We start from the raw sequence: 23,438 nt of genomic DNA, 5'->3' as shown, positions 1-23,438 counted from the left end.
CGGTGCTCCTGAGGTGCCCAGCGGGCTGGCACGGGCTGGGGCTGCAGGGAGCCGGTGCCACCCAGAAACAGGAGCATCATTGCTCTGTAGCAGCTCCCCCTGGCACCGCCAGCCCTGCACACCCCCTGCAGCCCCTCGGGGGACGTGGCCTCTCTCTCCCTGTCCCCTCTCTCCCCTTGCCAGGCCGGGCTCAGCCCTGTGCGCTTGATTCCTGTGCATCCCTGGACTGGTGACAGTGGGACAGGGAAGCACCTGGGGTTGGCTCGGGCTGAGGGGGGTTTTGGGGCGGCCGTGCCAGTGCTGGTGCCTGCTCTGAGCCGAGCCTTCGCTTTGCCCAGGTGCCCAGCGAGGGCTGGCGTGGGCGGGCAGGGGCGCAGCTCCCGGGACCTCTGAGCTGGGGACACAGCGGGAAAAGGGGGTGACGTGAGCGGCCCCGTGAAGGACGGGGCACAGACCCGCGGCCGAGGCGAGGGGTCCGGGTACGGCAGGCCAAATCCCTGCGGGAATAAACCTTGTCCCCGGGCCGGCGGCCAATCCCTGGGGGCTGCGAGGGGCCTCGCCAAGGCCGCGGGGCCAGCGGGAATCTGGGTCACCGGGAGCGTAAACAGCTCCTTGGCCGGCGAGCGCGTCCCGCGGGGAGCTCCTGTTTGCTCGCCGCCCCTGCCAAGCCCGCGCTCCTCGGCGATGCTGCGCGATCCTTGAACCCTGCGCGCCACATCGCCCGCCGGGAGCGCGTTCCGGGGCCGCGGCGCTGGCTTATCTCCGCGGAACTGCCCCTCCGGCATAAATAGCGGCGGCGGAGCCCCGGCCGCTCAGACGGGACGAGCAGCAGCGCTAGAGAGAGCTGGTAAGAGCCCGGGCTGCTGCGCAGGAGCCGCAGGGACAGAGCGGTGCCCCTCGCCCGCCGCCCCGGCGGGGACCCCTCGAGCCGGGCTGGGGGCTCAGCCCCCGGCGGGGTTGGCTTTGCCGCGGCTCCCCGCGCCCAACTCTCTTGCTCTGCCCGCAGGTCCAGCGCGAAGATGAGAGCCGTGGTGTTGACCCTCGCCCTGCTCTGCCTGACGGGTAGGTCCGGACGGGGCTGGAGCCCCGCGGGACGGAGCAGCACGGGCGGGATGGGGCGGCCGAGCCCGACGCGAGCGCTGCTGGAAGCCGCCGGTTTCCGAAGCGCTTTGCAAGTCGGGCTGCAGCCAAGGGGCTCCCTGGTTCCTCCCGAGCCGGGCGGGACCCCGGCAGGGCTGGAGCCGTCCCCGGGCGGCGTGTCCTGAGCAAACGCGGCGCTCCCCGCAGGCACCCAGGCCCGCTCCTTCTGGCAGCACGATGAGCCCCAGGCACCCCTGGATCGCCTCAGGGACATGGTCGATGTGTACCTGGAGACAGTGAAGGCCAGCGGCAAGGAAGCCATTGCCCAGTTCGAGGCCTCCACCGTGGGCAAACAGCTGGAGTAAGTGGGAGGTGTGTGGCGGGGGGCTGGCGGGGGGCCCCGGGCACCGAGCGTGACCTCCCTCCCGTCCCGCAGCCTGAAGCTGGGCGAGAACCTCGACACGCTGGGCGCAGCCGCCGCCAAGCTGAGAGAGGACATGGCCCCCTACTACAAAGAGGTGCGGGAGATGTGGCTGAAGGACACCGAGTCCCTGCGCCAGGAGCTGACCAAGGACCTGGAGGAGGTGAAGGAGAAGATCAAGCCCTTCCTGGACCAGTTCTCTGCCAAGTGGACGGAGGATCTGGAGCAGTACCGCCAGCGCCTGGCACCCCTCGCCCAGGAGCTGAAGGAGCTGAGCAAGCAGAAGGTGGAGCTGCTGCAGCAGAAGCTGACCCCGGTGGCCGAGGAGGCGCGGGACCGTCTGCGCGGGCACGTCGAGGAGCTGCGCAAGAACGTGGCCCCCTTCAGCGACGAGCTGCGGCAGAAGCTGAGCCAGAAGCTGGAGGAGATCCGGGAGAAGGGCATCCCCCAGGCCGCTGAATACCAGGCCAAGGTGGTGGAGCAGCTCAGCAACCTGCGTGAGAAGGTGACGCCCCTGGTGCAGGACTTCAAGGAGCGCCTCACCCCCTACACCGAGACCCTCAAGGCCCGTTTCCTCAGCTTGCTGGAGGAGCTCCAGAAGAGCGTGGCCTGAGCTGCCGGCCGGCGCCGCCAGGGACTGACCCCAGCCCCTCCCCGCAGCCGCCCCGGTGCTCCCTGTCCTGCCCCGGGCACTTCTCCTCAGGGGGCTCTGGGGACAGGCTGCAGGAGCCCCGGGCCAGCCCAGCTCTAGGGTGTCCTCCCCAGAGACCCCCTCTTCCCCTAGACTTGCCTCCCCAACCCGGCGTCGCTCTCAGCTTTGTCTCCCTTTTGAGAAATAAACTTGACTTAAGTTATTGGAGCTCGCTCAGTCTTTGCAGTGGATGCTGGAGGGGGCAAGGGGTGCTCTGAGCTGGGGGTACTGGGGGACCCAGAGGGAGTGGGGAGGCAGGGAGCTGGTGAGGGGTGCCCTGGGCTCGCCCAGTGCTGAGTCCAGCTCTGCCCGAGGTGCAGCCGCGCTCAGCCCCACACAGGGCGCTGGGCTATGGTGGCACTGAATTTGCAGGAGTTTTTGGAAGCAAGAACCCGGCTGCTGTCACCCTGAGCACCCCGACACGGCCGTGTGTACCCCAGTGCTCGCGTCTGTCCCAGCCCCCCTCCCCCGCGGGTCACACTCCCCTTGCCAGCCCCCAGTGACGGCACCACAGCGTTTGCGTCAGCCCCGCTTTATTGAGAGCACCACGACAGCGGGTGGGAGCCGGGGGTCCCCAGCCCCGACAGACCCCGGGCAGCCCCTGGCGAGGCTACGCGGCCGGAGTCTTCTTCAAGAGCTCCGCCAGCTGCTCCTTGAGCCACAGCAGCCGCTGCTTCGCCAGCTCCGCGTTGTCCGACAGCCACTGCCTGCAGGGGAGGGGAGGGGAGGGGGTCAGCGCGGGGCCCCGGCCGGGCTCCCTGCCGGCACCGGGGGCAGGGACAGGGACGGGGACAGGGGCAGGGACAGAGACAGGGACAGGGGCAGGGACAGGGGCAGGGACAGGGACGGGGACAGGGAAGGGGACAGGGATGGGGACAGGGGCAGGGCTGGCGGGGTTCGGGGGCACCTGGCCTGCTGAGCCGCCTCCGACTCCCGCACCCTGCTGAAGGCGTCCTTGGCCATGGCCGTGGCTTTCTGGGCCAGCTCCTGCACCTTCTGCACCAGCGCCTTCGGCTCCTCGGGTGAGTCGGCCCCTGCAAGCACGAGCCTGGTGGCACTGGGGCACGGGGTCCCGCGGCTGTGCCCCCCCCGTGTGTGCCCCCAGCACCCTGAGCCCCGAGCCCTCCTCCTGCGCAGCCCCCTGGCCCTTACTTGCTCCCACCGCCAGGACGGCCGCGCAGGCGAGCAGGAACAGCAGCGACGCCTTCATGGCTGGGGAGAGAGCGGAGCGCACGATGTGGGGCAGCAGGGGGGGCACGGGGGTCCCGACTGACCCCGTCCCCTTCCCAGCACAACCCTCGCCAGGGATGTCCCCACTCACCTGTGCCGGGCTCTGTGACGCGGGGGCAGCCCCGGGCTCCCTCTTTATACCCTCCCGACGGCCGCCCTGGGGGATTCGTGCAAAGGTCAGGGCAGGGCGCGGGGGGGGCTGCAGGGGCGCTGCGTCCAGCCAGGAGTTGGGAAATCCCGCGGGGACGGAGCCTGCTGGAGCCCCGCGTGTCTGTGCGGGCGCGCACAGAGCTGTGCGAGCGTGGCCGCGGGCACACGCGTGTGCGCAGCCAGCCCGGTGCCCGCGGAGGGGACAGCCCTGGGCGCGCACGGCACAAGGGTGACATCCAGCGGCCCCGTCCCCGGGCACGACGCCCTCGGGCACCGCGAGGCTCTTCGGACCTTGCCACTGCCGCTGCCTGGCTGGTCCCTGCCCCTGCCCGCCGTGCCCTTTGCCCGCAGTGACACATCGTCGCGGCTCCGCTGTCCCCGGGCCGGGGGCTGCCCCCCGGGTGTGCGCCGAGAGCCCGATGCCCACGGCCAGGGACACGCACGGGTCCCAGCTGCATTCCCAGGCACCGTGTGGCTGCAGTGCCCCGCAGTGTCCTGGCCTCTTCCTGTGCCAGGGATTCCTCCAGGAGGCTGGACCGGGAAGGAGCGACGCCATCCTGCCTGTGCACAGCCTCGTGTGTCCCCCCGAGCCCGTGTCCTGCCCCCGAGCCCGTGTCCTGCCCCGCTGCCCAGCCCAGCCCAGCCGGTGGCAGAGCTGGGAGGTCCCTGCAGCATCCCCAGCCCCCGTGTCCCGTCGCACTGCCTCCCATCCCACAACCACACATGCCAGGTGCTGCCCTGCCAGCACTGACAGAGCCACAGAGCACTGAGGTGTCATAGGTAAAAGTGATCAAGCCGAATTTAATAATTAATAAAATAGATTTTTATTTCGCGACCGAGATTCGGTCCGAGATAGCCACAAGCAAAAGGTCAGTGCCGAGCCCGGGGATCATCAGGGAGTTACTGGAATTTGGCATTGAGATGCGTCTTCCTGATGGCTCTGGCTATCTCAGTCTGAGATATTTATCGAACGTTCATCATCTGGGTGTTCCTCGGATCACCTTGGAGAAGCACCCATCTCCGAGCGAGCCACGTTTACTCGCTTGCAAATTAGGTCCTTTTCTCCCTGCCGCCAGCTGCGGTTTCGAAATGTGTGAAGCGACCTTCCCCTCCCCGGCGTGAGTGCTTAAGAGAACTTACAGGAATATTTTTAACATAACATATTTCATATGTCTATTTCTCATACGCACGAATTATTCAAAATGCACATAACAGAGGTGTCCCCTCAGCCCGAGTCCCTGTCCCCGGGAGGGGCTCGGTGTGTCCTGCGTACCCCCACCCCGTCTGTCCCTGTCCCCCCCCGGAGGCTGGCGGGGCCGCGGGTGATGTCAGGCCTGAGCACACGTCAGGTGCCTCCACGTCGTGACCGTGCTAAAGTCCAAGCCCTTGCTGTGTCACAGCCTGCGTGGAAGCTGCAGGAGCGCTCGGGCTGCATAAATAGTGCTGGGAGCTGCCGGCTCTGCAGGTACCGCGGCACTGGCAGCACAGGTGAGCAGCTGCAGGGGCTGGGGGCAGCCAGGAGGGAGCCCGGGTCTCCACGGCCTCTGGCAGGGGGGCTGCTGGTCCCTGGGGCTTCCTTCACCTCTCTGTGTGCTCCCGCAGGAGTCCCCAGCACTCAGGATGGCGCCCAAGGCGGCCGCCCTTGTCCTGGTTCTCCTTGCGATCTCAGGTGAGGTGGCCCGAGGGTCCCTGGTGCCGGCGGGGCGGTGCAGCCCCGGCGCGGTGATGGGAACGTCCCCGCTGTCCCCGGGGAACGGGACTGTGCGAGCGCTGACCCCAGCACCCCCTGCAGGCTCGCGGGCCGATGTGAACCCTGACGAGGTGGCCAGCGTGATCTGGAAGTACTTCACGGAGCTGGGCAGCAATGCCAAGGACACGGTGGAGCAGCTGCAGCAGACCGAGATCAGCAAGCAGCTCAAGTGAGCCCAGCCGCGGGGCCGGGGGGCCGGGGGGCCGGGGGGCCGGGGGTGCGGGCACACAGCCCCTGACGCGTCCCCTCTCCCCAGCACCCTCCTGAAGGGCAACCTGCAGAGCGTCAGCGCCTACGCCGAGGACCTGCAGGAGCGCCTGGTGCCCTTTGCCACCGAGCTGCAGGCGCGGCTGGCGCAGGACTCGCAGCGGCTGAAGGAGCAGATCCGGCGGGAGCTGCAGGAGCTGCAGGCCAAGCTGGCGCCCTACGCCGACGAGGTGCACCAGCAGATCGGCACCAACATCCGGCAGCTGCAGGCCAAGATGAGCCCGTACGCCGAGGAGCTGCGCTCCCAGGTGGACCGCAGCGCCGGGGAGCTGAAGCGGGCGCTGGAGCCCTACGCGGCCGAGCTGCGGGAGCGGCTGCAGGACAACGCCGACAGCATCCAGGCCTCGCTGAGCCCCTACGCCGACCGGCTGCAGCAGCAGATCGACGGCGGCGTGGAGGGCGTCAAGCAGCGGCTGTCGCCCATGGCGGACGAGCTGAAGGCGCAGGTGGAGCAGAGCGTGGCCGAGCTGCGGCGCGGGCTCGGCCCCTACGCCCAGGAGGTGCAGGAGGGCCTCAACCGGCAGCTGGACGGCCTGAGCGCGCAGATGGAGCGGGCGGCCGAGGAGCTGCGCGCCCGCCTGGCCGCCAGCTCCGAGGAGCTGCGCGCCCAGCTGAGCCCGCTGGCCCGGGAGCTGCGCGAGGCGGCGAGCGGAGACGCCGGGAGCCTGCGGCAGCGCCTGGCGCCCCTGGCCCAGCAGCTGGAGCAGCGCGTGGGGCAGACGCTGGAGACCTTCCGGCAGCAGGCGGCTCCCTTCGGAGAGACCTTCGGGAAGCAGCTGGTGCAGCGGCTGGAGGAGATGCGCGGCAAGCTGGACTCGGGCGCTGCCGGCGTGGAGGATCACCTGGAGCTGCTGGAGAAGGAGGTGCGGGAGAAGGTGGCTGCTTTCCTCAGCACCGTGCCACCCCCACAGAATTAAACCACCCCGCCCGGCCATCCACACACATTCCGAGCGTTCCTGGCCACTTCCAGTGGTAGAAATAAACCTCCTTGTGATGCACGTGCTGGCCCGTGTCCTTCCTTCCCACAGCATCCCGCTGTCCATCCGACCCCGGGATGGGACACCTGGGGCACCCTCAGCTGCTCTGAGGGGGGAGCACCACCCCGAATTCGGGCTCTGGGGCATCAGGGCGAGCGAGCAGAGGTGGGGTCAGGTGGGGGGGAGGTCTCTGCAGTGGCTGGCGATGGTGGCAGCCAGGCGAGCCCATGGGCCAGCACAGGCCCGGGGCCGCGCTGTCCCCTCACCACGGCTGGGGGCACCCCGGTGGCCGCAGAGGGGCAGAGCCCCGGGGAGCGGCCAAACTTCGCCCCCGCGGCCGGGCAGCAGCGCCCAGGCGGGGCGGGGATCCGCGGGTGGGTGACAGACGCCTCGTCCGCGCAGCGCGGCGGGGCCCGGGCAGCGAGGGAGCTCCGCGGGCAGCGAGGGGGAAAGGGACAGAGGCGGGACGAGGCTCGGCTCGGCCAGCGCTGCCTGGAGCGAGCTCACGTTTCGGCCCGGGCGAGGGAGCCGCGCGGACTTTGGTGCCGGAGCAGCGCTGGCCTTCGCTCGGCGTTTCACCCCGGCAGCGCTGGACTTCGCCCGCACCGCGGCGGGCCCGGGTTTATCCCCGGGAAGAACCGAGGCGCAAAGGAAAGGGCACAAGCGCGGCGGGCGGCGCGTCCCGCGGGAGCGCAGCCACGGGACGGGAAGGTGGGAGCCCGACCCGCACAGCCGCAGCCGGGCTCGCCCTCCCGCACCCACCGCGGGGCTCCGGGCTCCCTTTCCGTCCCCACAGGAGCTGCAGCGCTGTCCCCGTCCCCATTCCCTCCGGGATGCGGAGATGGGCGGCGGGCCAGCGCCGTCCCCCGAGCCCGGGGGGCAGCGGGGATCATTGACCGGCCCCCAGGTCACCTCCCCGGACCTCCACGTTGTGTTTACACGGAGTGAGGTCCAAAAAAGCCTTCCCGTAGCAGAGCCGCCTTATCGCCGCTCCTCGGCCGCCCCCCCGAGCCGATATAAGGGCGGCCAGCGGCCGCCTCCGGCCGGGAGGGACACGGGAGGCGAGCGGAGCCAGGTGAGGGGCGGGGAGGGGGGGCTTTAACTGCGGCCCGGAGGAACGGGGTGCGACCCCAGGCGCACAGCAGCAGGGCTGCGGGGGAGCCCAGGTGTTTGTTTCGGGGACCCCCAGGTGTTTCGGGGACCCCCAGGTGCTCTTAGGGGAGCTGCGGGTGTCAAAGGGGACCCCGGGGGCGAGGTCCTCGCGGGGAGCAGCGCAGGCACCGCCCCGCCGAGAGCACTCGGACGGCTCCTCTCCACTCTCCCGCAGCCCGACCATGCTGCTGAAGGCTGCGCTGCTCCTGTCGCTGCTGGCCGGCGGCTCCGGCCGGGCAGCAGCACAAGCCGCGCTCCCGCCCGCAGTGTCCCCGGCCAAGGCGGCGCAGGGCGGGCTCTGGGAGTACCTGAGCCAGCTGACGGGCGGCAAGGACAGCCTGGAGCGCGGCCGGAGCAAGCTGGGCAGGGACATGACGTGAGTGCCGCCCGCGGGTCCCCTCGGGCGGGCCGGGCCGGCTCTTCCCTCGCCGGGGGCAGCAGGGCCCGCCCCGCGGGGCTGGCGGCGCTCATCGGGGGGCGCGGGGCACGGAGGGGCCGCGGCCACTCGGGGACCGTGTCGTGCAGGAACGCGAAGGAAAGCATTCGGGACGGGGTCAGCTACGTGGGGGGCTTCCTGGAGAAGCTGTCGCCGCTGGGCAGGGGCCCGCGGCCCCGGCTCTACGAGGACTCGGCCAGCCTGCGCAAGGCCGTCCGCAGGGAGCTCGACGGCCTCCGCCTGCAGCTGTCCCCGTACGTGGACGAGGCGCACCGGCAGGTCGGGAAGCAGCTGGACGAGCTCCGGCAGCAGCTGCAGCCGCTCACGGAGGAGCTCCTGGAGCAGGTGTCGCTGCGGGCCCGGGAGCTGCGGCGGCACCTGGTGCCCAGCCGGGAGGTGGCGGCGCAGCTCCTGGACGGCGCCGACGAGCTGCAGCGCTTCGCGGCTCACTACGCCGACAAGATCGCCTTGCACACGGAGCAGGTGAAGGACATCTTCCAGCCGTACGCGGAGCGGCTGCTGACCGAGATCCACCGCAACGTGGAGGAGCTGCACCGCAGCGTGGCCCCGCACGCCCGCGCCAGCCCCGAGCGGCTCAACCGGCACATCCAGGAGCTGTCCGCCAAGCTGACCCGCAACGCGCGGGACCTGCACCAGCAGATCCAGAAGAACCTGGAGCAGCTGAAGGCGAAGCTGAGCCCGTACCCCGGCGGCCTCGGGGGGCCCGCGCCGCCCCCGGGCCGCTCCCGGGAGGCGCTGGCGCGGGAGGTGCAGCGGCGCGTGGAGGAGTTCCGGCGGGACACGTACGCGCAGATCCAGGCCTTCACCCGGGCGCTGGACCGGGAGACGGAGGAGATGCGGCTGAAGCTCAGCGCCCGCCCGGAGCCGCCCGAGGAGCCGCTGGACGCGCCGCCCGTGGAGGACCTGCGCGCCCGGCTGGACGCGCTGTGGCGGGACCTGGCGCTGAGCCTGAGCGAGCGGGGCGGGGAGGGCGGCGGGCAGGGCCCCGGGGAGGGTCCCGGGGAGGGTCCCGGGGAGGGTCGCGGGGAAGGCCCCGGGCAGGGCCCGGCGCGGCTCCGGGGCTGAACGCGAATAAAGGCGCCGCCATCGCGGCGCGTCACATGATCCGCCCGAGCCACGTGACCCGCGCGTCATCGCCCCGCGCCGCCGCCGCCGCGCCGCCATCATGTCGGCGCTGGGGGCCGTGGAGGCGGCCGGGCCCGGCGGGGCCCTGTTCCGGCCCCTCAGCGCCGAGGACGGCGAGCAGCAGCCGGCAGAGATCGAGTCGCTGTGCATGAATTGCTTCCGCAACGTGAGGGGCCCCTGGGGGGCCGGGCAGCGCCGGCCTGCGGGGACCAGGGGCCGCGCGGGGCCAGGGCGGGCGCAGGGCTCCGTGCGGCTCGGGGGCGCACGGCTGTGGGGGCCGGGCTCAGGGGTCCCCAGGGCCCGTGGGGGCGGTGGGGCAGGAGCGAGGAAGGGGGGCCGCAGCTGCGGTTCCAGGAGCTCCGGGGCTGAGGGGGGTTTGGGGCGCAGGGAGCTGCCCGCGCCGGAGGCGCTCTCAGGGCCCCGGGCCGTGACTCGGGTTCCCCTCGCTGCCGCAGGGAGTGACGCGGCTCCTGCTCACCAGGATCCCCTTCTTCAAAGAGATCATCGTCAGCTCCTTCTCGTGCCCCAGCTGCTCCTGGTCCAACACGGAGATCCAGGCGGCGGGCAGGATCCAGGAGCAGGGCGTGCGCTACACCCTGGCCGTCAGCTCCCGCCAGGTGGGCAGCGCCCCCCGCCCTGTGCCCCCCCCCGGGGCAGCCCCGGCTGTGATCCCCCCTGCGCCCCGGGCATCCTCAGGCTGCTCCCTGCCTCGGTGTCCCCGCAGGACATGAACAGGGAGGTGGTGAAGACCGAGTGTGCCTCGGCCCGAATTCCGGAGCTGGACTTTGAGATCCCTGCCTTCAGCCAGAAGGGAGGTGGGTGGAGGGAGCGGCTCCTGGGGGGCCCCCGGGCGCCCCGGGATCTGTCCTCACCTCCGTGTCTCGCCTCGCCCAGTGCTCACCACCATCGAGGGCATCATTGACAGGGCTGTGGCAGGCCTGGAGCAGGACCAGCCCGCCCGCAGGGTAAGGGGCTGCGAGGGGGGGAAACTCCTCGGGGCTGGGAAACGCTTGGCACGTCCGTGCCCCGCCCGCTGGAGCCACACGGGGCTGCTGGGGAGGGCACCGGGGCCCTGCTCTGTGCCACGTCGGCAGCTCTGGGCTGCCCCTGCAGCAGCTGAACCCCACCTTGGGGGGCGTTCTGTGATTCCGTGTCCTCTTCCAGGCGACGGACAAAGAGGTGGCGAGGAAAATAGACGAGTTCATTGGTAAACTGAGGCAGCTGAAGGAAGTCAATTCCCCCTTCACCTTTGTGAGTGCTCACAGAAGGGCAGCCCTGGCTGGCTGGGGGCTGCAGGACGGCTCCCTCAGCCCCCCTTGCCCTGCAGGTCCTGGATGACCCCTCCGGGAACAGCTTTGTGGAGAACCCGCGGGCGCCGCAGAGGGACGAGGCCCTGGTGGTCGCTCACTACAGGAGGAGCCCCCAGCAGTGTGCCCTGCTGGGCCTGGAGGTGAGCGGGGCAGCCCCCGCTCCCCGGGGCCCCCGGAGCAGGGAGCAGGAGCTCACGCCGCCCTTGCAGGGAGAGGAGGGCGAGGCCAGGCCGCCGGACGCCGCCGAGGACCTGAGGGACGAGGTGGGTGCTGCTGCAGAGCTCGGGGAGCCCCGGGCCAGGCTGCCCTGGGCTCCTGGGACGCTGTGGCTGCCCCTTCCCCCCGCCAGGTGCTGCAGTTCAACACCAACTGCCCCGAGTGCAACGCCCCGGCCAGCACCAACATGAAGTTAGTGCGTATCCTTGGGGGCCTGGGCTCTGCCTGCTGCACCACGGGCCTGCAGCAGCTCCTGGGTGGGGCCCGGCGGGGCAGAGCTGTCTCAGGGCTGCTCACAACGCCCCACTGGGGTCCTGCCGTCCCCCGGCTGCTGCTGCTTTGATGTTTGCCTTGACTCCCCACCCCAGAGATCCCACACTTCAAGGAAGTGATTATCATGGCCACCAACTGTGACTCCTGTGGGCACAGGACCAACGAGGTGAGGAGGGCAGTGGGGCAGGGAGTGCTGTTCTGTGCCTTGGTCCCCCCAGCTCTGCTCCCAGGGGAGGTGCTCTGTGCCGGGAGGTGAGGCCACTGTCCCAGGTTTGGAGTGGCCTCCGGGCTGCTGGGAGGAGCCCTGTGGAGGCCCGGGCTGTGAGCTCACTGCAGGTGCTCCCTGCAGGTGAAGTCTGGAGGAGCCATCGAGCCGCAAGGCACCAGGATCACGCTCAGGATTACAGACCCTTCCGACATGACCAGGGACATCCTGAAGGTGCAGTGCCAGGGATACCCGCCCCGTCCTCCTGTGGGGGGCCCGGGGGACCCTCCCCTCCCTGCGTGGGCTCACGGGGGGCTCGCCTTTGCAGTCAGAGACGTGCAGCGTGGAGATCCCCGAGCTGGAGTTCGAGCTGGGCATGGGGGCGCTGGGGGGGAAGTTCACCACGCTGGAGGGGCTGCTGAAGGACATCCGTGAGCTGGTGAGCGCTCCCGGGCTGGCCTGGGGGGCTCAGCCCCCTCCCTGTCCCTGCTGGGGGGGGGGGCTGGCTGCCTCACAGCTGCCTCACCTGCCCTCGCAGGTGGAGAAGAACCCCTTCTCGCTGGGGGACAGCTCCACGCCCAGCAGGACAGGGAAGCTGCAGGAGTTCATCGGGAGGCTGCAGGACGTGAGTTTTCTCTGGATTTTCCGTGCTCTGCCCTGGTGCCAGCAGCGCTGAGGGATTGGGAAGAGCCTCAATGGGACGTGCTCTGTTCCTGCAGATCATAGAGGGGAAGGCCCAGGCTCACTTCATCATGGATGACCCTGCAGGCAACAGTTACCTTCAGGTACAGCCCCAGGCCCTCGGGCCGGGCTCCCTGGGCCGGTTGGGGGGTTTATTTCCGTGGGGTTCCCGTTGGAGCTCTGGGCAGCAGCAGGAAGCGCTGCTGGCGCTGCGGGTGGCCGAGCCCGCGGGCAGAGGGGAGTGCAGGAGCCGTGCCCGTGTCCCACAGAACGTGTACGCCCCGGAGGAGGACCCGGAGCTGCGCGTGCAGCGCTACGAGCGCTCCTTCGAGCAGAACGAAGAGCTGGGGCTGAACGACATGAAAACAGAGGGCTACGGGCCGGAGCCGGCCCTGGGCCGGTAGAGCCGGGCCAGCCCCCCTTCCCCAGCTGCCCCAGGGACCAGCGCGGCTGTGGGGCCAGGGCTCCCCGGCCCCTCCTGGCCTGGGGAGCGGCTCCCCAATAAAGCTGATGGAAAACGCTCGTGGTGTCGTGTCCTGCTGCTGCTGTTCGTACACGCGTGGGGCCCGCTATGGCCTCGACTGTCACCTGGCCACGCCCATGGCCCCACCCACAGCTCCATTTATGGCATTGCCTGATGTTTGGCCACACCCATATCTGCCCTTTACTCCATTTATGGCATTTCCTGCTGTTTGGCCACGCCTATAGCCCAACCCTTTACTCCATTTATGGCATTTCCTGCTGTTTGGCCACTCCTTTAGCCCCGCCCTCTGCTCCATTTATGGCATTGCCTGATTGGCCACGCCTGTAGCCCCACCCTCTGCTCCATTTATGGCATTTCCTGCCATTTGGCCACGCCTATAGCCCCGCCCTCTGCTTTATTTATGGCATTTCCTGACGTTTGGCCACACCCCTATCCCTGCACCTTGCTCCATTTATGGCATTACCTAATTGACCACGCCTATAGCCCTGCCCTCTGCTCCATTTATAGCATTTCCTGCCGTTTGGCCACGCCTGTAGCCCCACCCTCTGGTCCATTTATGGCATTTCCTGACGTTTGGCCACGCCCTCTGCTCAATTTATGGCATTTCCTGCCGTTTGGCCACGCCTATAACCCCGCCCTCTGCTCCTTTTATGGCCTCTCCGCGCCTTGGCCACGCCCATCCCTGTACAACTCCATTTTTGGTAGTGACCACACCCATCTCCCATACCCGCCACGCCCAGGCCCCGCCTCTTCCTGCCGGCGCAGGCGTTGTGCGTCAGAGCGCGATGGCGGCGCCGGGGGTGTCGAAGGCCGAGTACCTGCGGCGGTACCTGAGCGGCCCCGCCGAGCCCGCCCAGCCCCGCCGCCGCCGCAAGAAGAAGCCGCCGGGCGGCACCGCCAGAGGCGGGTGAGTCCCGGGGGAAGGGGGGCGGCAGGCGCCACCCTGTGCGCTGCCCGGGCGTGGGGACCGCCCCGAGCGCGCCGGCCCGAAATCCCCTCTGCAATCCTCCCTCCGAGCCCCGCGGCTGCCCCGCCGCACATCCCCCCCTTCCCGACGCGTCCTGACGGCCTCTCCCCGCTGCCAGGATGCGGATCGTGGATGACGATGTGAGCTGGAGCAGCATCGCCGCCGCCCCGGAGAAGGAGGAGGAGGAGGAGGACGAAGGGGACATGCCCGTGGTGAGCGGAGTCCCCCTCACTCTGCTCTTCCGCGTCTCCCTTTGGGAAGAACTCGCTACAGCGCCTCTGCCTGCCCCGTGGGGTGGTGCTCTGCCTCGGGCACGGGTGGGAGCTCGGGAAGAAGGAGTGAGCTCCCTGCGGGTCACAGCAGCCCCTTCTCGGTGGGCCAGCACGGGGGCTGTGTGCTGCAGAGCGGCTGCTGGAGGCAGGCAGAGGCACTGGGGTTGCTGGTGCTGGTGTAAGGAGTGGGAATTGTGCCTTTTGCCGAGCCCCTGGTGTTCGCTGGCTCTTTGCAGGTGGCAGAGTTCATCGATGAGCGCCCCGAGGAGGTGAAGCTCATGGAGGAATTCCGAACAAACTCCAAATGGAAGCTCCTAGGAGGTGAGGACAGCCCCTTCCATCCTCTCTCCCTAATGCCTGGCTTCTCCAAGCAACGGTGCAAGTCAAAAATAATCCTGGAGCTGCTGGGGGGCTGCTGAGCTGTGCAGAGCCCTGGTAATGGTGATTGCAATTGTTTTCCTTCAGACGAGGACTCGCAGAGTTCGGATATTTCGGGACCTGCCAAGTCTGCCACGAGGTACGGGGGCTCCAAGCAGGAATTCTGCTCTCTGCTGCTCTGCCTTTGTCTCTCTGGGTCTGCGCTTTCCAGGCGCTTGGCTGGGAAACGTGGGCACTTCTGGATGCTTTTCCCTGCTGGATAAGCCCTGCCTGGGCCGGGGGGCTGGCAGCTCTGGGTGTTTGTGACGCTGCCAGGGAGGGATGGGGGCACGGTCCCTGTCCCTGTGAAGGATGGTGGCGGTGGGGACTTGGCCACTGCAGCTCTGCTGGGATGCAGGCTGCCTCGGAGGGTTTCTGGGATCTGCTCTGGGCGGGCTGGGGCTCAGGGCTGCGGCATCCTGGGGAATCCACGTTCACGAGCTGTTCCCAGCGCCGCGCTCCTGCTTTGTGTGCAGACAAAGCAAACACCGAGCGAGCTCACTGTCACCTTCTCTGCCCTCGCAGGCGGCGGCGCCACGGCTCCCCCGAGGCCTCGGGCCCGGCCGGGAAGCACAACGGCTCCTTGGAGCTCAGTCCTCCGAGACGGCGGCGTCACGACACGCCAGACGTGTCCCCTCCCCGGAGACAGCGTCACGACACCCCTGACATGTCACCTCCCAGGAGACAGCGTCACGACACCCCTGACATGTCACCTCCCAGGAGACAGCGTCACGACACCCCTGACATGTCACCTCCCAGGAGACAGCGTCATGATACCCCAGATCTGTCACCTCCCAGGAGACAACGTCATGATAGCCCTGACCCATCCCCTCCCCGGAGACAACGTCATGACACCCCAGATCTGTCACCTCCCAGGAGACAGCGTCACGACACCCCTGACATGTCACCTCCCCGGAGACAGCGTCATGATAGCCCTGACCCATCCCCTCCCCGGAGACAGCGTCATGACACCCCAGATCTGTCACCTCCCCGGAGACAGCGTCACGACACACCAGACTTGTCACCTCCCCGGAGACAACGTCATGATACCCCTGACATGTCACCTCCCAGGAGACAGCGTCACGACACGCCAGATCTGTCCCCTCCCAAAAGGCAGCGTCGTGACTCCCCAGATCTGTGCCCTCCCCGGCGGCGGCAGCGTCACGATACCCCCGACCCCTCACCTCCCAGGCGACAGCGTCACGACACACCAGACTTGTCACCTCCCAGGAGACGACGGCCTGGCACCCCAGATCTGTCACCTCCCCGGCGGCGGCAGCGTCACGACACCCCTGACCCATCCCCTCCCAGGAGACAGCGTCACGACACCCCAGATCTGTCCCCTCCCAGGAGACAGCGTCACGACACCCCAGATCTGTCCCCTCCCAGGAGACAGCGTCATGACACCCCAGATCTGTCCCCTCCCCGGCGGCAGCGTCAGGATTTGTCACCTCGGAGAGAGAAGCCGGGGTCCCCGAGTGGGAAGAAGAGCCAAACGAAAGGTGAGTGTCACACGCTGTGTCCTCCGTGTCCTGGGGACCCCCTGGGATCCACGCTGCCACAGGTGAGTGCTGTGGGCTGCTGCTCTGCTGGCACAGCTGGCACAGCTGGCAGGGGTGTGTCCCTGTGGGCACAGCTGGGTGAGAGCTCAGCCAGCCTGCAGTGCCTGGGCTGCGTGCACAGCGACGCCCCAAGCGCGAGCCTCCTGGGGGAATCAGCAAAGCCTCACTGGGATTTGTGTGCTCCAGGACGGACCCCGCCCGCCCAGAAGGACCAGCACAGGTCACGGAGCCCCCCGGGGCACTCCCCGCGTCGCCAGGATGCCAAGGGCTCTCCCAAGAAGGTAAAGGTTGTCTCTTTCCCTTCCAGCTGTGGAAGCCCAGCGATTGACAAACTGGGAAAGTTCTTGGCTCTGACAGGGCTGTCCCTGTGGCTGGGGTCACCCCTGGTTCTGGCTGCCCCTCCCTCGGGCAGCTGTAAGCCCGGGGTTTGTGTGCTCTGCAGGCCAGCACGATGGCATCCGGGGGCAGAGCCGGCCTGGTGTCGGCCGATGTGCTGCAGAGGGAGAAGCAGGAGCTCCGCAAGCACAACAGGAGCACCAGGCACCTGGAAGGTGGGAGTGTGGAACACAGCCCGAGCCCCAGCTCCCCTCCTCCTCCTCTGCCCTCCCAGGCCCTGGCATGCTGGTGGGGAGCATCCCTGTGGAGCTGCAGCTGGACATGCTGCTGGAAGCCTTGGCCAGGGTCACTGTTCCCACGGGGATTTCAGAGCAGTGCCAGGGAAGTCACAGGGAGTGTGAAATGCTTTTCCTCTGCAAGTCTGAAGGAGCTGATGGATAATGAGAGCTCAGGGTCTGTGTGGGGCAGCAGGGAAATCAGCACGAGCCGAGATCCTGCCTGGCTTTGGGTGACAGGCTCTTTGGGAGATTAGGACAAGCAAAAGTCACAGTTAAAGTCATTGAATTGTCTGGAGGTGATAAAACGTTCCAAAATTGTGACTTGAGGCATCTGTCCCTGCCAGAGGAATCCCGGAACGCTCAGACCGTGTTCCGAGACAAGTCCGGCCGCAAGAGGAACCTGGCCCAGGAGCAGCTGGAGCAGAGGCTGAAGGCTGAGGCAGAGGCCAAGAGAGAAGAGCAATATGCCAAGTGGGGAAAAGGGTGAGTGAGGGACTTCTCAGCACGGCCCTTGGGCCTCCCATCTCCTGGTGTTAGTTTGGATCTGCTGCCAGACTGGTGTTGCGTTTCCCTGCGCTCTGAGGTTGGGCCTGGGACCAGCACGTGTCTGAAAACCCCTTCCCTCGCTGGAGGTGCTGTGGGAATGCTGCACAGGCAGTGGGAGTGGAGGGGCGTGCCCCACCCTGCAAACTGAACGAGTCCCAAGGAGTGATGGCTGGGCTTTGGGTGACACAGTGTGTTTTCCAGGCTGGCGCAGGAGAGGCAGCAGCAGCAGAACGTGGAGGATGCAGTCAAGGAGATGCAGAAGCCCTTGGCCCGGTACATCGATGACCAGGACCTGGATCGAATGCTGAGGGAACAGGAGAGGGAAGGAGACCCCATGGCCGCTCTCATCAAGAAGAGGAAGGCCAAGGAGAACAAGGAGAAAGGTTTGCCTCTGGAACACACCCGTGTATTTAAGCTGTCAGCAGTGCAGAGATGCAGCTGCTGTTCAGTAAATAGCCAAGGGGGGCTTCTGGACTCTCTGGAGTTAGTGGCTTGTTACCAGTGACGGTTCCATGAGTTGTTAGCTGGGAGAGCAGGTCCTGCTGACTGAGAACTCAGCAGTTTGTCACACTGAGCCTTGGGGAGCTGCAGCTGGCTGTCAGGAGCCTGTGCTCTCTACCTGTGCCCACCTGCAGGCACCTCCTGGGTGGGTGAGGATGTGACCACCTGGCTGTGCTGAAAACAGCTCTTCTGCTCTTTGTGTTCCAGAAAAACCCAGGTACAAGGGACCAGCACCTCCACTCAACAGGTTTAACATCTGGCCCGGGCATCGCTGGGACGGTGTGGACAGGTACTTGTTCCTGTTGGAATAACAGTAAAAATAAAGGAGTTCTGCTTCAGGGAGTTGCCAGTGTAAAGGTTGCCAGTAATGGGATGAGTGAGGGTGTTGGCAGCTGGAAGGTTGGGTGGGTTCAGTTACAAATGGGTGATGGCACAAGGGAGGTGAGGAACTTCGGAGGCATCAGCTCTTGGCAACCACAGGTCCAGGTGGAAACCGAGCCAGAGTAAATTAGTGGAAAAGTTGCAGTGGTCAGAAGAGCTCGTGCCCAGCAGCCCTTGTCACCTGGGTGTCCCTTTGCAGGTCCAACGGCTTCGAGCAGCAGCGCTTCGCCCGCATTGCCAACAAGAAGGCGGTGCAGGAGCTCGCCTACAAGTGGAGCGTGGAGGACATGTAGGGCAGAGCTCCTGCAGTGCCCCACAGGCAGCACCCTCTGCCAGAGCCCCGAGGAATGGCCTGTCCTCCCTGGAACAAGCCCCGTGCTCGGATTCAGCAGCCCACTGGACCATCGTCCGAGAGGCAAGGCTGGCTTTTCCCAGCAGCCAGAGCCTCCAGCTCTCTGGGGAGGACGCCGCTTTCTTGTTTGTTTTCTAACAAACTTCTGTTCTACACCAAATGCTTTGACCTCTGAGGGCAGTTCCTAAGACTTCAGGTGTCCTAAATCTCAGGTGAAAATCTGCTGAATGCTTGGGCTTGGGCTAGCTACCCTCATGCAGTTGGTCAGTCTGCTCCAGAACTCAGGTTAAGTGGAACTTCTGAACTTTTGTCAAGCTTATGCAGTTATTTTGCCACGTAGATCCCAGAGTCACCAACGTGCAGGAAAGTTCAAACTCGGCTTCTCCTGACTTTGTCCAAACAAGAAACTGAGCAGGGAATGCTCTGGCACAGGAGGAGTGACCTGCAGTGCTGCACTGGGCAGCAAGATCTTCAGGAGCCTCAGCAATTCTTCAGGGCTCTGTTTCTAGTGGAAGTAAATGTGTGGAGAATTAGGACTTAAGGCCTGGAATTGCTTCCCTCCTAGTTTGGAGCAGCTGGTCCCCCCAGACCCCTCTGGATTTGGGGCTGATCTCGGCACTTGGCTCGCTCCGGTGGGAGGTGTAACAACCCTTCTCCTGTGGTCAGATTTGTCAGTCTCAGAGCTGGAGGCCGGGCAGAGCTTCCCTTAATCCCCTGTGTGCCAGAAAAAGCACTTGTGGAAATAAATGCAGTTGTTCTTGCTGAGGTCCCGGGGAGCAGGGATGAAATGCAGGCAGCAGTTTCCATGGAGATGCCAGGGCTGCAGCAGCGGGCAGGGGCAGGGCAGGATCGCTCTTTTCAGGGATTCTCCAGCACTGGGAGGGCCGTGGGTGGGAGGGACAGCAGCACAGTCTGCTCTGGAGTGCCAGACTCTTGGGACTTCCCTGTTTTTCATCCCTGTGTCACATTTGCAGCGGCCCTGGAATTGGTGTGTTCACCTGTAAATAAAACCTTTCTTTTTTTACTCGATTCTGTGGTGGGTTTTCCAAGGCGGCTGAACCATTCCCAGCCCTGTTGCACCTGCTGGGCAGGGAGATGGTTTGGGAGCAGGGGGTGGTGGCGTGAGGTGGCAGCACATTTCCAGGCAGGTGCTCCCAGCTGTGCTCCCCCCTTCTGTCACCAAGGCCGTGTTTCATTTCCCCCCGTAACCTGAGGCAGCTGCAGCCTCCACAAGTGCAGTTCCACTTGACACATTCGTTTTTGCTCTCACTTAATCTGAGTGCTGCTGGAGATGTAAAGAACCTGCTGTGGAATGATTGGATTCGCCCTCGTGAGCAGAGCTGGATGCTGCTGCCTTCCTCACCTGCTTGGTGACAGTGGCTGCTCTTGCAGAGCCGCAGATGCCAGCAGCTGGCTCGTGTCACTCCTGGGACTGTAAGATGCTCTTAAGGAGGCAAAGCACTTTTAAATGCTGGTACTAAACAAAATGTGCTTAGGACCTGAAAATGGCATCAGGTTCTGCCCTTGCAGCTGATTTTGAAGGCTGGGGTTTTAAAATTTTAGAGGTACTACCCTGGGGACCCCCTCATTCATCACAATGCTGGATTTATGCATCTGTTACTTGTTTGCTACCAGATACTTTATTTTTAAGAGATATCTGTGAGGAAAGGGGGGGCTCCCGTGATGAACACCTCCCTCCCTGGTCCCATCCCCGTGTGCTGCCTGGGGAGAAGGGAGCTGGGTTTGTCCCTGTGCCCTCATTCTGCATCCCATACCTCCTGTCCCAGCTGGGGCCCTGTCTGAGCAGTTCTGGCAGCAAAGCAATTGGAAAACGCTGTGGGATGCTGTGGGATGAGCTGGGTGATGGAGATGGAGCAGTGACACCGGGGCTGGATCTCTTCATTAGTGGCTCTGGAAGGGCAGAGCCCTGGTCTTGGCATCGAGCAGCAACTTTGATTAGCTTTAACCCAAAAAAAAATGAATATTAAAATCTTAATTTAATTTAAACCACTGTCATTCACAGTCATGGCAAACAGCAAGCAGAGTAATTATTATGCAAATGAGACAGATAGAAAAATGATTAATAATTGCGCAAATTAAAAATTATTGTAAACATCCTGTGACTGGTGATAAGTCGGGGAGGAGCGTGCGGGGGAGGCAGCGGGGCTCAGCCACCTCCTGCATCCCCATTTCCTCATTAGTGGGAGCAGCAAACGAGGAGCCCAGGGGTGCCTGGGGGAGGCCAGGCCAGGCTGGGATTCTGCTCCAGCTTGTCTTTACTGTGAGAAAAGCCAGGTTTAAGCCATTTCCCACTTTCTGGAGTCCCTGTGCTGCTGCCACTGCCTGTGTGTCCCTCTGGAGCCTGCCAGGGGATGCCAGCAGTGTCCCCCACAGCTGCTAATGACCCTGGAGCTCCCCCCAACAATTACCAGCTGATTTGTCTGGTGCTTCTCTACTAATTGCACGTATTTTTCCCCCTGTTTTCCTTTTATGCTTTTTCCAGGGAGCAGGATAATTCCAGTCCCAGGCTCCTGGCTCCTGGGCACCGCTCATGTCAAGGACGAGCAATTAAGCCTGGCCTCGTGCAGCGTAATTAGATTTTTGTTGATGAGCTCGTGGTAATGTGTTTAGTTTAGATTAAGAGCTTAATTCGTGGGGTGTGACACCGCCTGTCCCCGGGAGCCCTGTGCCCACGGGAGTGGGGCTGCTCCTGGGAGGGGACCCTCGGCCACCACCCCTGCCTCTCGTGTCACCTGTCCCCACAAAGGTGGATGTGGCTTCTCCCCCCAGCTGCCTCTTGGCTGTTGTTTTTTTAACAGCTCCAGCAAAGTGGGTTTTGGCAGTGTTGTGTTATTGCTCCGTTTCCTGCTGAGTTCTATTATTTTTTAATTAAAAAGAGCCTGAGATTTGTCATTTAATGTCTCTCTAACCAGCAGCAGCTCCAGGTCGTGGGTGCTCGGCAGAGCTGGCGGCTCCCTGAATCATCCCGGGCTTCCAGCACGGAGCACCTGGGCGTGGGGGCACAGTGGGGCTCCCCCCGGGCACAGACACCCCCACTGCTTTTTGGGGAAGCAGAGTTTTCCCTGGTGACTCCATCCCACAGCGGGGCTGGGAATGAGAATCCCTGAGACTGGCAGGTTAGTGATTGTATATGCATATGTGCACTTTCCCTAATTATGGAATAATTAGGGACACGCAGAGATAAAAATTACTAATAATATTTACTCTAGACTCTATTTTTTTTTTTTCAATAACCTCTCTCTCTCTTCCCCCTTCACCGAGTCTTGGTGGAAATAACTTTGCAGATCCCAGCTAATGAATATTTGTAAATGCAAGAGCATTCGGCGCCGGAATATCCAGAGGGCATCCTCTCTCTGCCTTGTAATTTTTTTTCCACCAGATATTTAATATTTATGGTTCCACAGCCTCGTGAATAAAGAGCCACACGCAAACCCCCAGGAGCTCGGGGGCCGGGATATTTATGGCGCTTCCTCTTTTCCTTTTCAATTACAAAGACACCTCACATAATTAAGTGCTAATAACCTTGTTAATCTAAAATTGATACTCTTTCTCCTGGCTATCTCTTAATAGAATTAAAAACAGATTAATAATCAAGGGTAGGAGAAGTTGCACGGGATTCAGGGAGAGGGGGCCACGCTCCGGCCCCATCCTGGAGCTCCTGGGAGCCAGCTTGGGATGGGCAGCACCAGGAAAGGGGCTGGCAGGGAGGTGTGTTTTCTTTCCCCCGTGCTCTTTACACAGCTTAAATTTTTAAGACAAACAGCCATGTAACACCGTCTCCTAATGAAACTGTTTTATGTTAATTAATTATGTATCAAGGCTCATTTTCATGCGTGGCCCGGCTCCGCTTCCTCTCCGCCGAGCCTTTGATCTGTCAGAGGCTAAACGGGAGATAAATAATCAAATCGAGAAGCAGCCTGGATGGAAATAAACACGGTTTAGATGCGTTATCTGGCGGCTAGAGCACGGCCCTGGGTAATGGGGCTCACGGCTCAGCCACGCTCGGCTGCACACCCGGCGTGCGGAAGTGCCCTGTGCCTCAGTGTCCCTGCGGCCAGCCCTGGGGACAGCACCGTGTCCCCGTCATGGAATGGGGTCTCTGCAAGTCCTCCCTAGGAGCAGGAGGCTGCAGAGGACCCTCAGTGCACTAAACCGATGAAGAATGAAAACTCTGCAGCATTTCATTCTTCCAGCCCATGGAATATCCTGGCAGCTCCAGGCCGCAGCCCCCATGCCTGGGATAGTTGGGATGCTGGCAGTGGACACGGTTTCGGCGTAATTTAACACAAACTCTCCCAATTTGTTACACCTAAGCGGAGGCAGATGTGCATCCATATTAATTTTGGAGGAACTTCAGGAATTATAACTTCATCAGCCAAGGCCGCCCGGTGCCGCAGCTCCTGCGGGGCACAAGGTGAGGGTGGCAGTGCCCGGAGCCTGTGGGGACAGGGATTGCAGGGCTGGCAGGAGCGATGCCCACGGGCTCAGCTGCTCCGGGGGTGCCCGTGGCCACATCCCTGGTGACCTCGGGGGTGCCCGTGGCCACATCCCTGGTGACCTCGGGGGTGCCCGTGGCCACATCCCTGGTGACCTCGGGGGTGCCCGTGGCCACATCCCTGGTGACTTTGGCCACTCCGGGGGTGCCCGTGGCCACATCCCTGGTGACCTTGGCCACTCCGGGGGTGCCCGTGGCCACATCCCTGGTGACTTTGGCCACTCCGGGGGTGCCCGTGGCCACATCCCTGGTGACCTCGGCCGCTCCGGGGCTGTGGCAGTGCTGGACCCTCTGCCTGTGGGCAGCTCCGGTGCTGAGGCCAGGCTGGTGCCCTGCTGTAAATCAGGTGTTGCTCCACCAGTAAACACCCTACAGCAGGAATTCCAGATTATAATTGTGGAGTGCTTTACAGCCGTAATAACCCGGCAGTGTTCTGGCCCGTGTGTAATTAGCAGCTAATGGATTTCTTCCTGAAGGGCTGAAGGCAGAGGGGGCCCAGCTCCGAGTGCTGCAGCAGCCGGGGCTCTGCCCACCTCCCCCAGGGACCCCCTTCGGATGAGGACACCGCTGGGGGACCGCGGGGAGCCCTGGGGAGCAGTGCTGGCCGCAGGGATCCCACTGCAGCAGGAATTGGAGCTCCTGGCTGCATCTCACGCCCAGCCCTCCTCATCCTCCGACAGCCCCTGGCCCCCGGCTGCGCTCCTGTTGGGCTCCCAGCGAGCTTTATGCCTGGAGGTTGTTCACTTAGAGGATTAGGAGGGAGTTTTCTCCACACTCCGGGGTGTGTGCGTGCTGTTTTCTCTCCTGCAGCTGTGTCAGACCTTGGCCAAGCCCAGCCCTG

At 64.6% G+C, this 23,438-nt stretch overlaps 6 protein-coding genes across 8 annotated transcripts; 5 read left to right on the top strand and 1 right to left on the bottom strand.

Annotated features, from left to right (window-relative positions):
- Positions 1-795: 795 nt before the first annotated feature.
- Positions 796-2,360, top strand: APOA1 (apolipoprotein A1). Its single transcript, XM_053996829.1, has 4 exons — positions 796-847; positions 1,007-1,062; positions 1,288-1,441; positions 1,517-2,360. Exons 2-4 carry the CDS (start codon positions 1,020-1,022, stop codon positions 2,112-2,114), a joined length of 795 nt encoding a protein of 264 aa, XP_053852804.1. The 5' UTR covers positions 796-847; positions 1,007-1,019; the 3' UTR covers positions 2,115-2,360.
- Positions 2,361-2,708: 348 nt separating this feature from the next.
- On the bottom strand, positions 2,709-3,868 carry APOC3 (apolipoprotein C3). The gene is made up of 4 exons (XM_053996828.1): positions 3,514-3,868; positions 3,345-3,404; positions 3,100-3,226; positions 2,709-2,899 (listed from the first exon to the last, which is right to left on the bottom strand). The coding sequence occupies exons 1-4, from the start codon at positions 3,806-3,808 to the stop codon at positions 2,803-2,805; spliced, it is 579 nt and encodes a 192-aa protein (XP_053852803.1). The 5' UTR covers positions 3,809-3,868; the 3' UTR covers positions 2,709-2,802.
- A 1,103-nt stretch (positions 3,869-4,971) lies between these two features.
- APOA4 (apolipoprotein A4) lies at positions 4,972-6,587 on the top strand. The gene is made up of 4 exons (XM_053996827.1): positions 4,972-5,060; positions 5,175-5,241; positions 5,365-5,491; positions 5,579-6,587. The coding sequence occupies exons 2-4, from the start codon at positions 5,193-5,195 to the stop codon at positions 6,504-6,506; spliced, it is 1,104 nt and encodes a 367-aa protein (XP_053852802.1). The 5' UTR covers positions 4,972-5,060; positions 5,175-5,192; the 3' UTR covers positions 6,507-6,587.
- Positions 6,588-6,992: 405 nt separating this feature from the next.
- On the top strand, positions 6,993-9,279 carry APOA5 (apolipoprotein A5). 2 transcript variants are annotated; one of them, XM_053996823.1, is made up of 3 exons: positions 6,993-7,641; positions 7,775-8,094; positions 8,244-9,279. In XM_053996823.1, exons 1-3 carry the CDS (start codon positions 7,408-7,410, stop codon positions 9,238-9,240), a joined length of 1,551 nt encoding a protein of 516 aa, XP_053852798.1. In that variant the 5' UTR covers positions 6,993-7,407; the 3' UTR covers positions 9,241-9,279. The 2 variants fall into 2 exon arrangements, with proteins under 2 accessions (XP_053852798.1, XP_053852799.1); XM_053996824.1 differs by having other exon boundaries at positions 7,571-7,641; positions 7,894-8,094.
- Positions 9,278-12,507, top strand: ZPR1 (ZPR1 zinc finger). 2 transcript variants are annotated; one of them, XM_053996826.1, is made up of 14 exons: positions 9,280-9,466; positions 9,756-9,917; positions 10,025-10,115; positions 10,195-10,265; positions 10,465-10,551; positions 10,628-10,750; positions 10,820-10,873; positions 10,960-11,026; positions 11,195-11,265; positions 11,449-11,538; positions 11,633-11,743; positions 11,843-11,929; positions 12,024-12,089; positions 12,255-12,507. In XM_053996826.1, exons 1-14 carry the CDS (start codon positions 9,341-9,343, stop codon positions 12,387-12,389), a joined length of 1,341 nt encoding a protein of 446 aa, XP_053852801.1. In that variant the 5' UTR covers positions 9,280-9,340; the 3' UTR covers positions 12,390-12,507. The 2 variants fall into 2 exon arrangements, with proteins under 2 accessions (XP_053852800.1, XP_053852801.1); XM_053996825.1 differs by having other exon boundaries at positions 9,278-9,466; positions 10,628-10,873.
- Positions 12,508-13,057: 550 nt separating this feature from the next.
- Positions 13,058-19,110, top strand: BUD13 (BUD13 homolog). The gene is made up of 11 exons (XM_053996822.1): positions 13,058-13,376; positions 13,555-13,648; positions 13,945-14,029; positions 14,174-14,225; positions 14,651-15,627; positions 15,874-15,968; positions 16,130-16,238; positions 16,646-16,784; positions 17,049-17,230; positions 17,556-17,637; positions 17,929-19,110. Exons 1-11 carry the CDS (start codon positions 13,120-13,122, stop codon positions 18,020-18,022), a joined length of 2,166 nt encoding a protein of 721 aa, XP_053852797.1. The 5' UTR covers positions 13,058-13,119; the 3' UTR covers positions 18,023-19,110.
- Positions 19,111-23,438: the final 4,328 nt, after the last annotated feature.

This window comes from Vidua macroura, chromosome 22 (assembly GCF_024509145.1).
Source record: "Vidua macroura isolate BioBank_ID:100142 chromosome 22, ASM2450914v1, whole genome shotgun sequence".
Lineage (NCBI taxonomy): Eukaryota > Metazoa > Chordata > Aves > Passeriformes > Viduidae > Vidua > Vidua macroura.
Note: the sequence above shows the minus strand (reverse complement) of the source record. Positions and strands in the feature narration are given on the sequence as shown.

Bases quoted from the DNA above. Each gene is read 5' to 3' on its own strand.
- APOA5 (XM_053996823.1), top strand. From the start codon at position 7,408: ATGGGCGGCGGGCCAGCGCCGTCCCCCGAGCCCGGGGGGCAGCGGGGA. The intron at 7,642-7,774 runs GTGAGGGGCGGG...GGGGACCCCCAG, and splicing joins CGGGAGGCGAGCGGAGCCAG to GTGCTCTTAGGGGAGCTGCG. The intron at 8,095-8,243 runs GTGAGTGCCGCC...CGTGTCGTGCAG, and splicing joins AAGCTGGGCAGGGACATGAC to GAACGCGAAGGAAAGCATTC.
- APOA4 (XM_053996827.1), top strand. From the start codon at position 5,193: ATGGCGCCCAAGGCGGCCGCCCTTGTCCTGGTTCTCCTTGCGATCTCA. The intron at 5,242-5,364 runs GTGAGGTGGCCC...CACCCCCTGCAG, and splicing joins GGTTCTCCTTGCGATCTCAG to GCTCGCGGGCCGATGTGAAC. The intron at 5,492-5,578 runs GTGAGCCCAGCC...CCCTCTCCCCAG, and splicing joins GAGATCAGCAAGCAGCTCAA to CACCCTCCTGAAGGGCAACC.
- APOC3 (XM_053996828.1), bottom strand. From the start codon at position 3,808: ATGTCACCCTTGTGCCGTGCGCGCCCAGGGCTGTCCCCTCCGCGGGCA. The intron at 3,405-3,513 runs GTGAGTGGGGAC...CTCTCTCCCCAG, and splicing joins CGTCACAGAGCCCGGCACAG to CCATGAAGGCGTCGCTGCTG. The intron at 2,900-3,099 runs GTGCCCCCGAAC...CCTCCCCTGCAG, and splicing joins GAGGCGGCTCAGCAGGCCAG to GCAGTGGCTGTCGGACAACG.
- BUD13 (XM_053996822.1), top strand. From the start codon at position 13,120: ATGGCCTCTCCGCGCCTTGGCCACGCCCATCCCTGTACAACTCCATTT. The intron at 15,969-16,129 runs GTAAAGGTTGTC...TGTGCTCTGCAG, and splicing joins CCAAGGGCTCTCCCAAGAAG to GCCAGCACGATGGCATCCGG. The intron at 16,785-17,048 runs GTGAGTGAGGGA...TGTGTTTTCCAG, and splicing joins TATGCCAAGTGGGGAAAAGG to GCTGGCGCAGGAGAGGCAGC.
- ZPR1 (XM_053996825.1), top strand. From the start codon at position 9,341: ATGTCGGCGCTGGGGGCCGTGGAGGCGGCCGGGCCCGGCGGGGCCCTG. The intron at 11,539-11,632 runs GTGCAGTGCCAG...TCGCCTTTGCAG, and splicing joins TGACCAGGGACATCCTGAAG to TCAGAGACGTGCAGCGTGGA. The intron at 12,090-12,254 runs GTACAGCCCCAG...CGTGTCCCACAG, and splicing joins CAGGCAACAGTTACCTTCAG to AACGTGTACGCCCCGGAGGA.
- APOA1 (XM_053996829.1), top strand. From the start codon at position 1,020: ATGAGAGCCGTGGTGTTGACCCTCGCCCTGCTCTGCCTGACGG. The intron at 1,063-1,287 runs GTAGGTCCGGAC...CGCTCCCCGCAG, and splicing joins CGCCCTGCTCTGCCTGACGG to GCACCCAGGCCCGCTCCTTC. The intron at 1,442-1,516 runs GTAAGTGGGAGG...CCCGTCCCGCAG, and splicing joins ACCGTGGGCAAACAGCTGGA to CCTGAAGCTGGGCGAGAACC.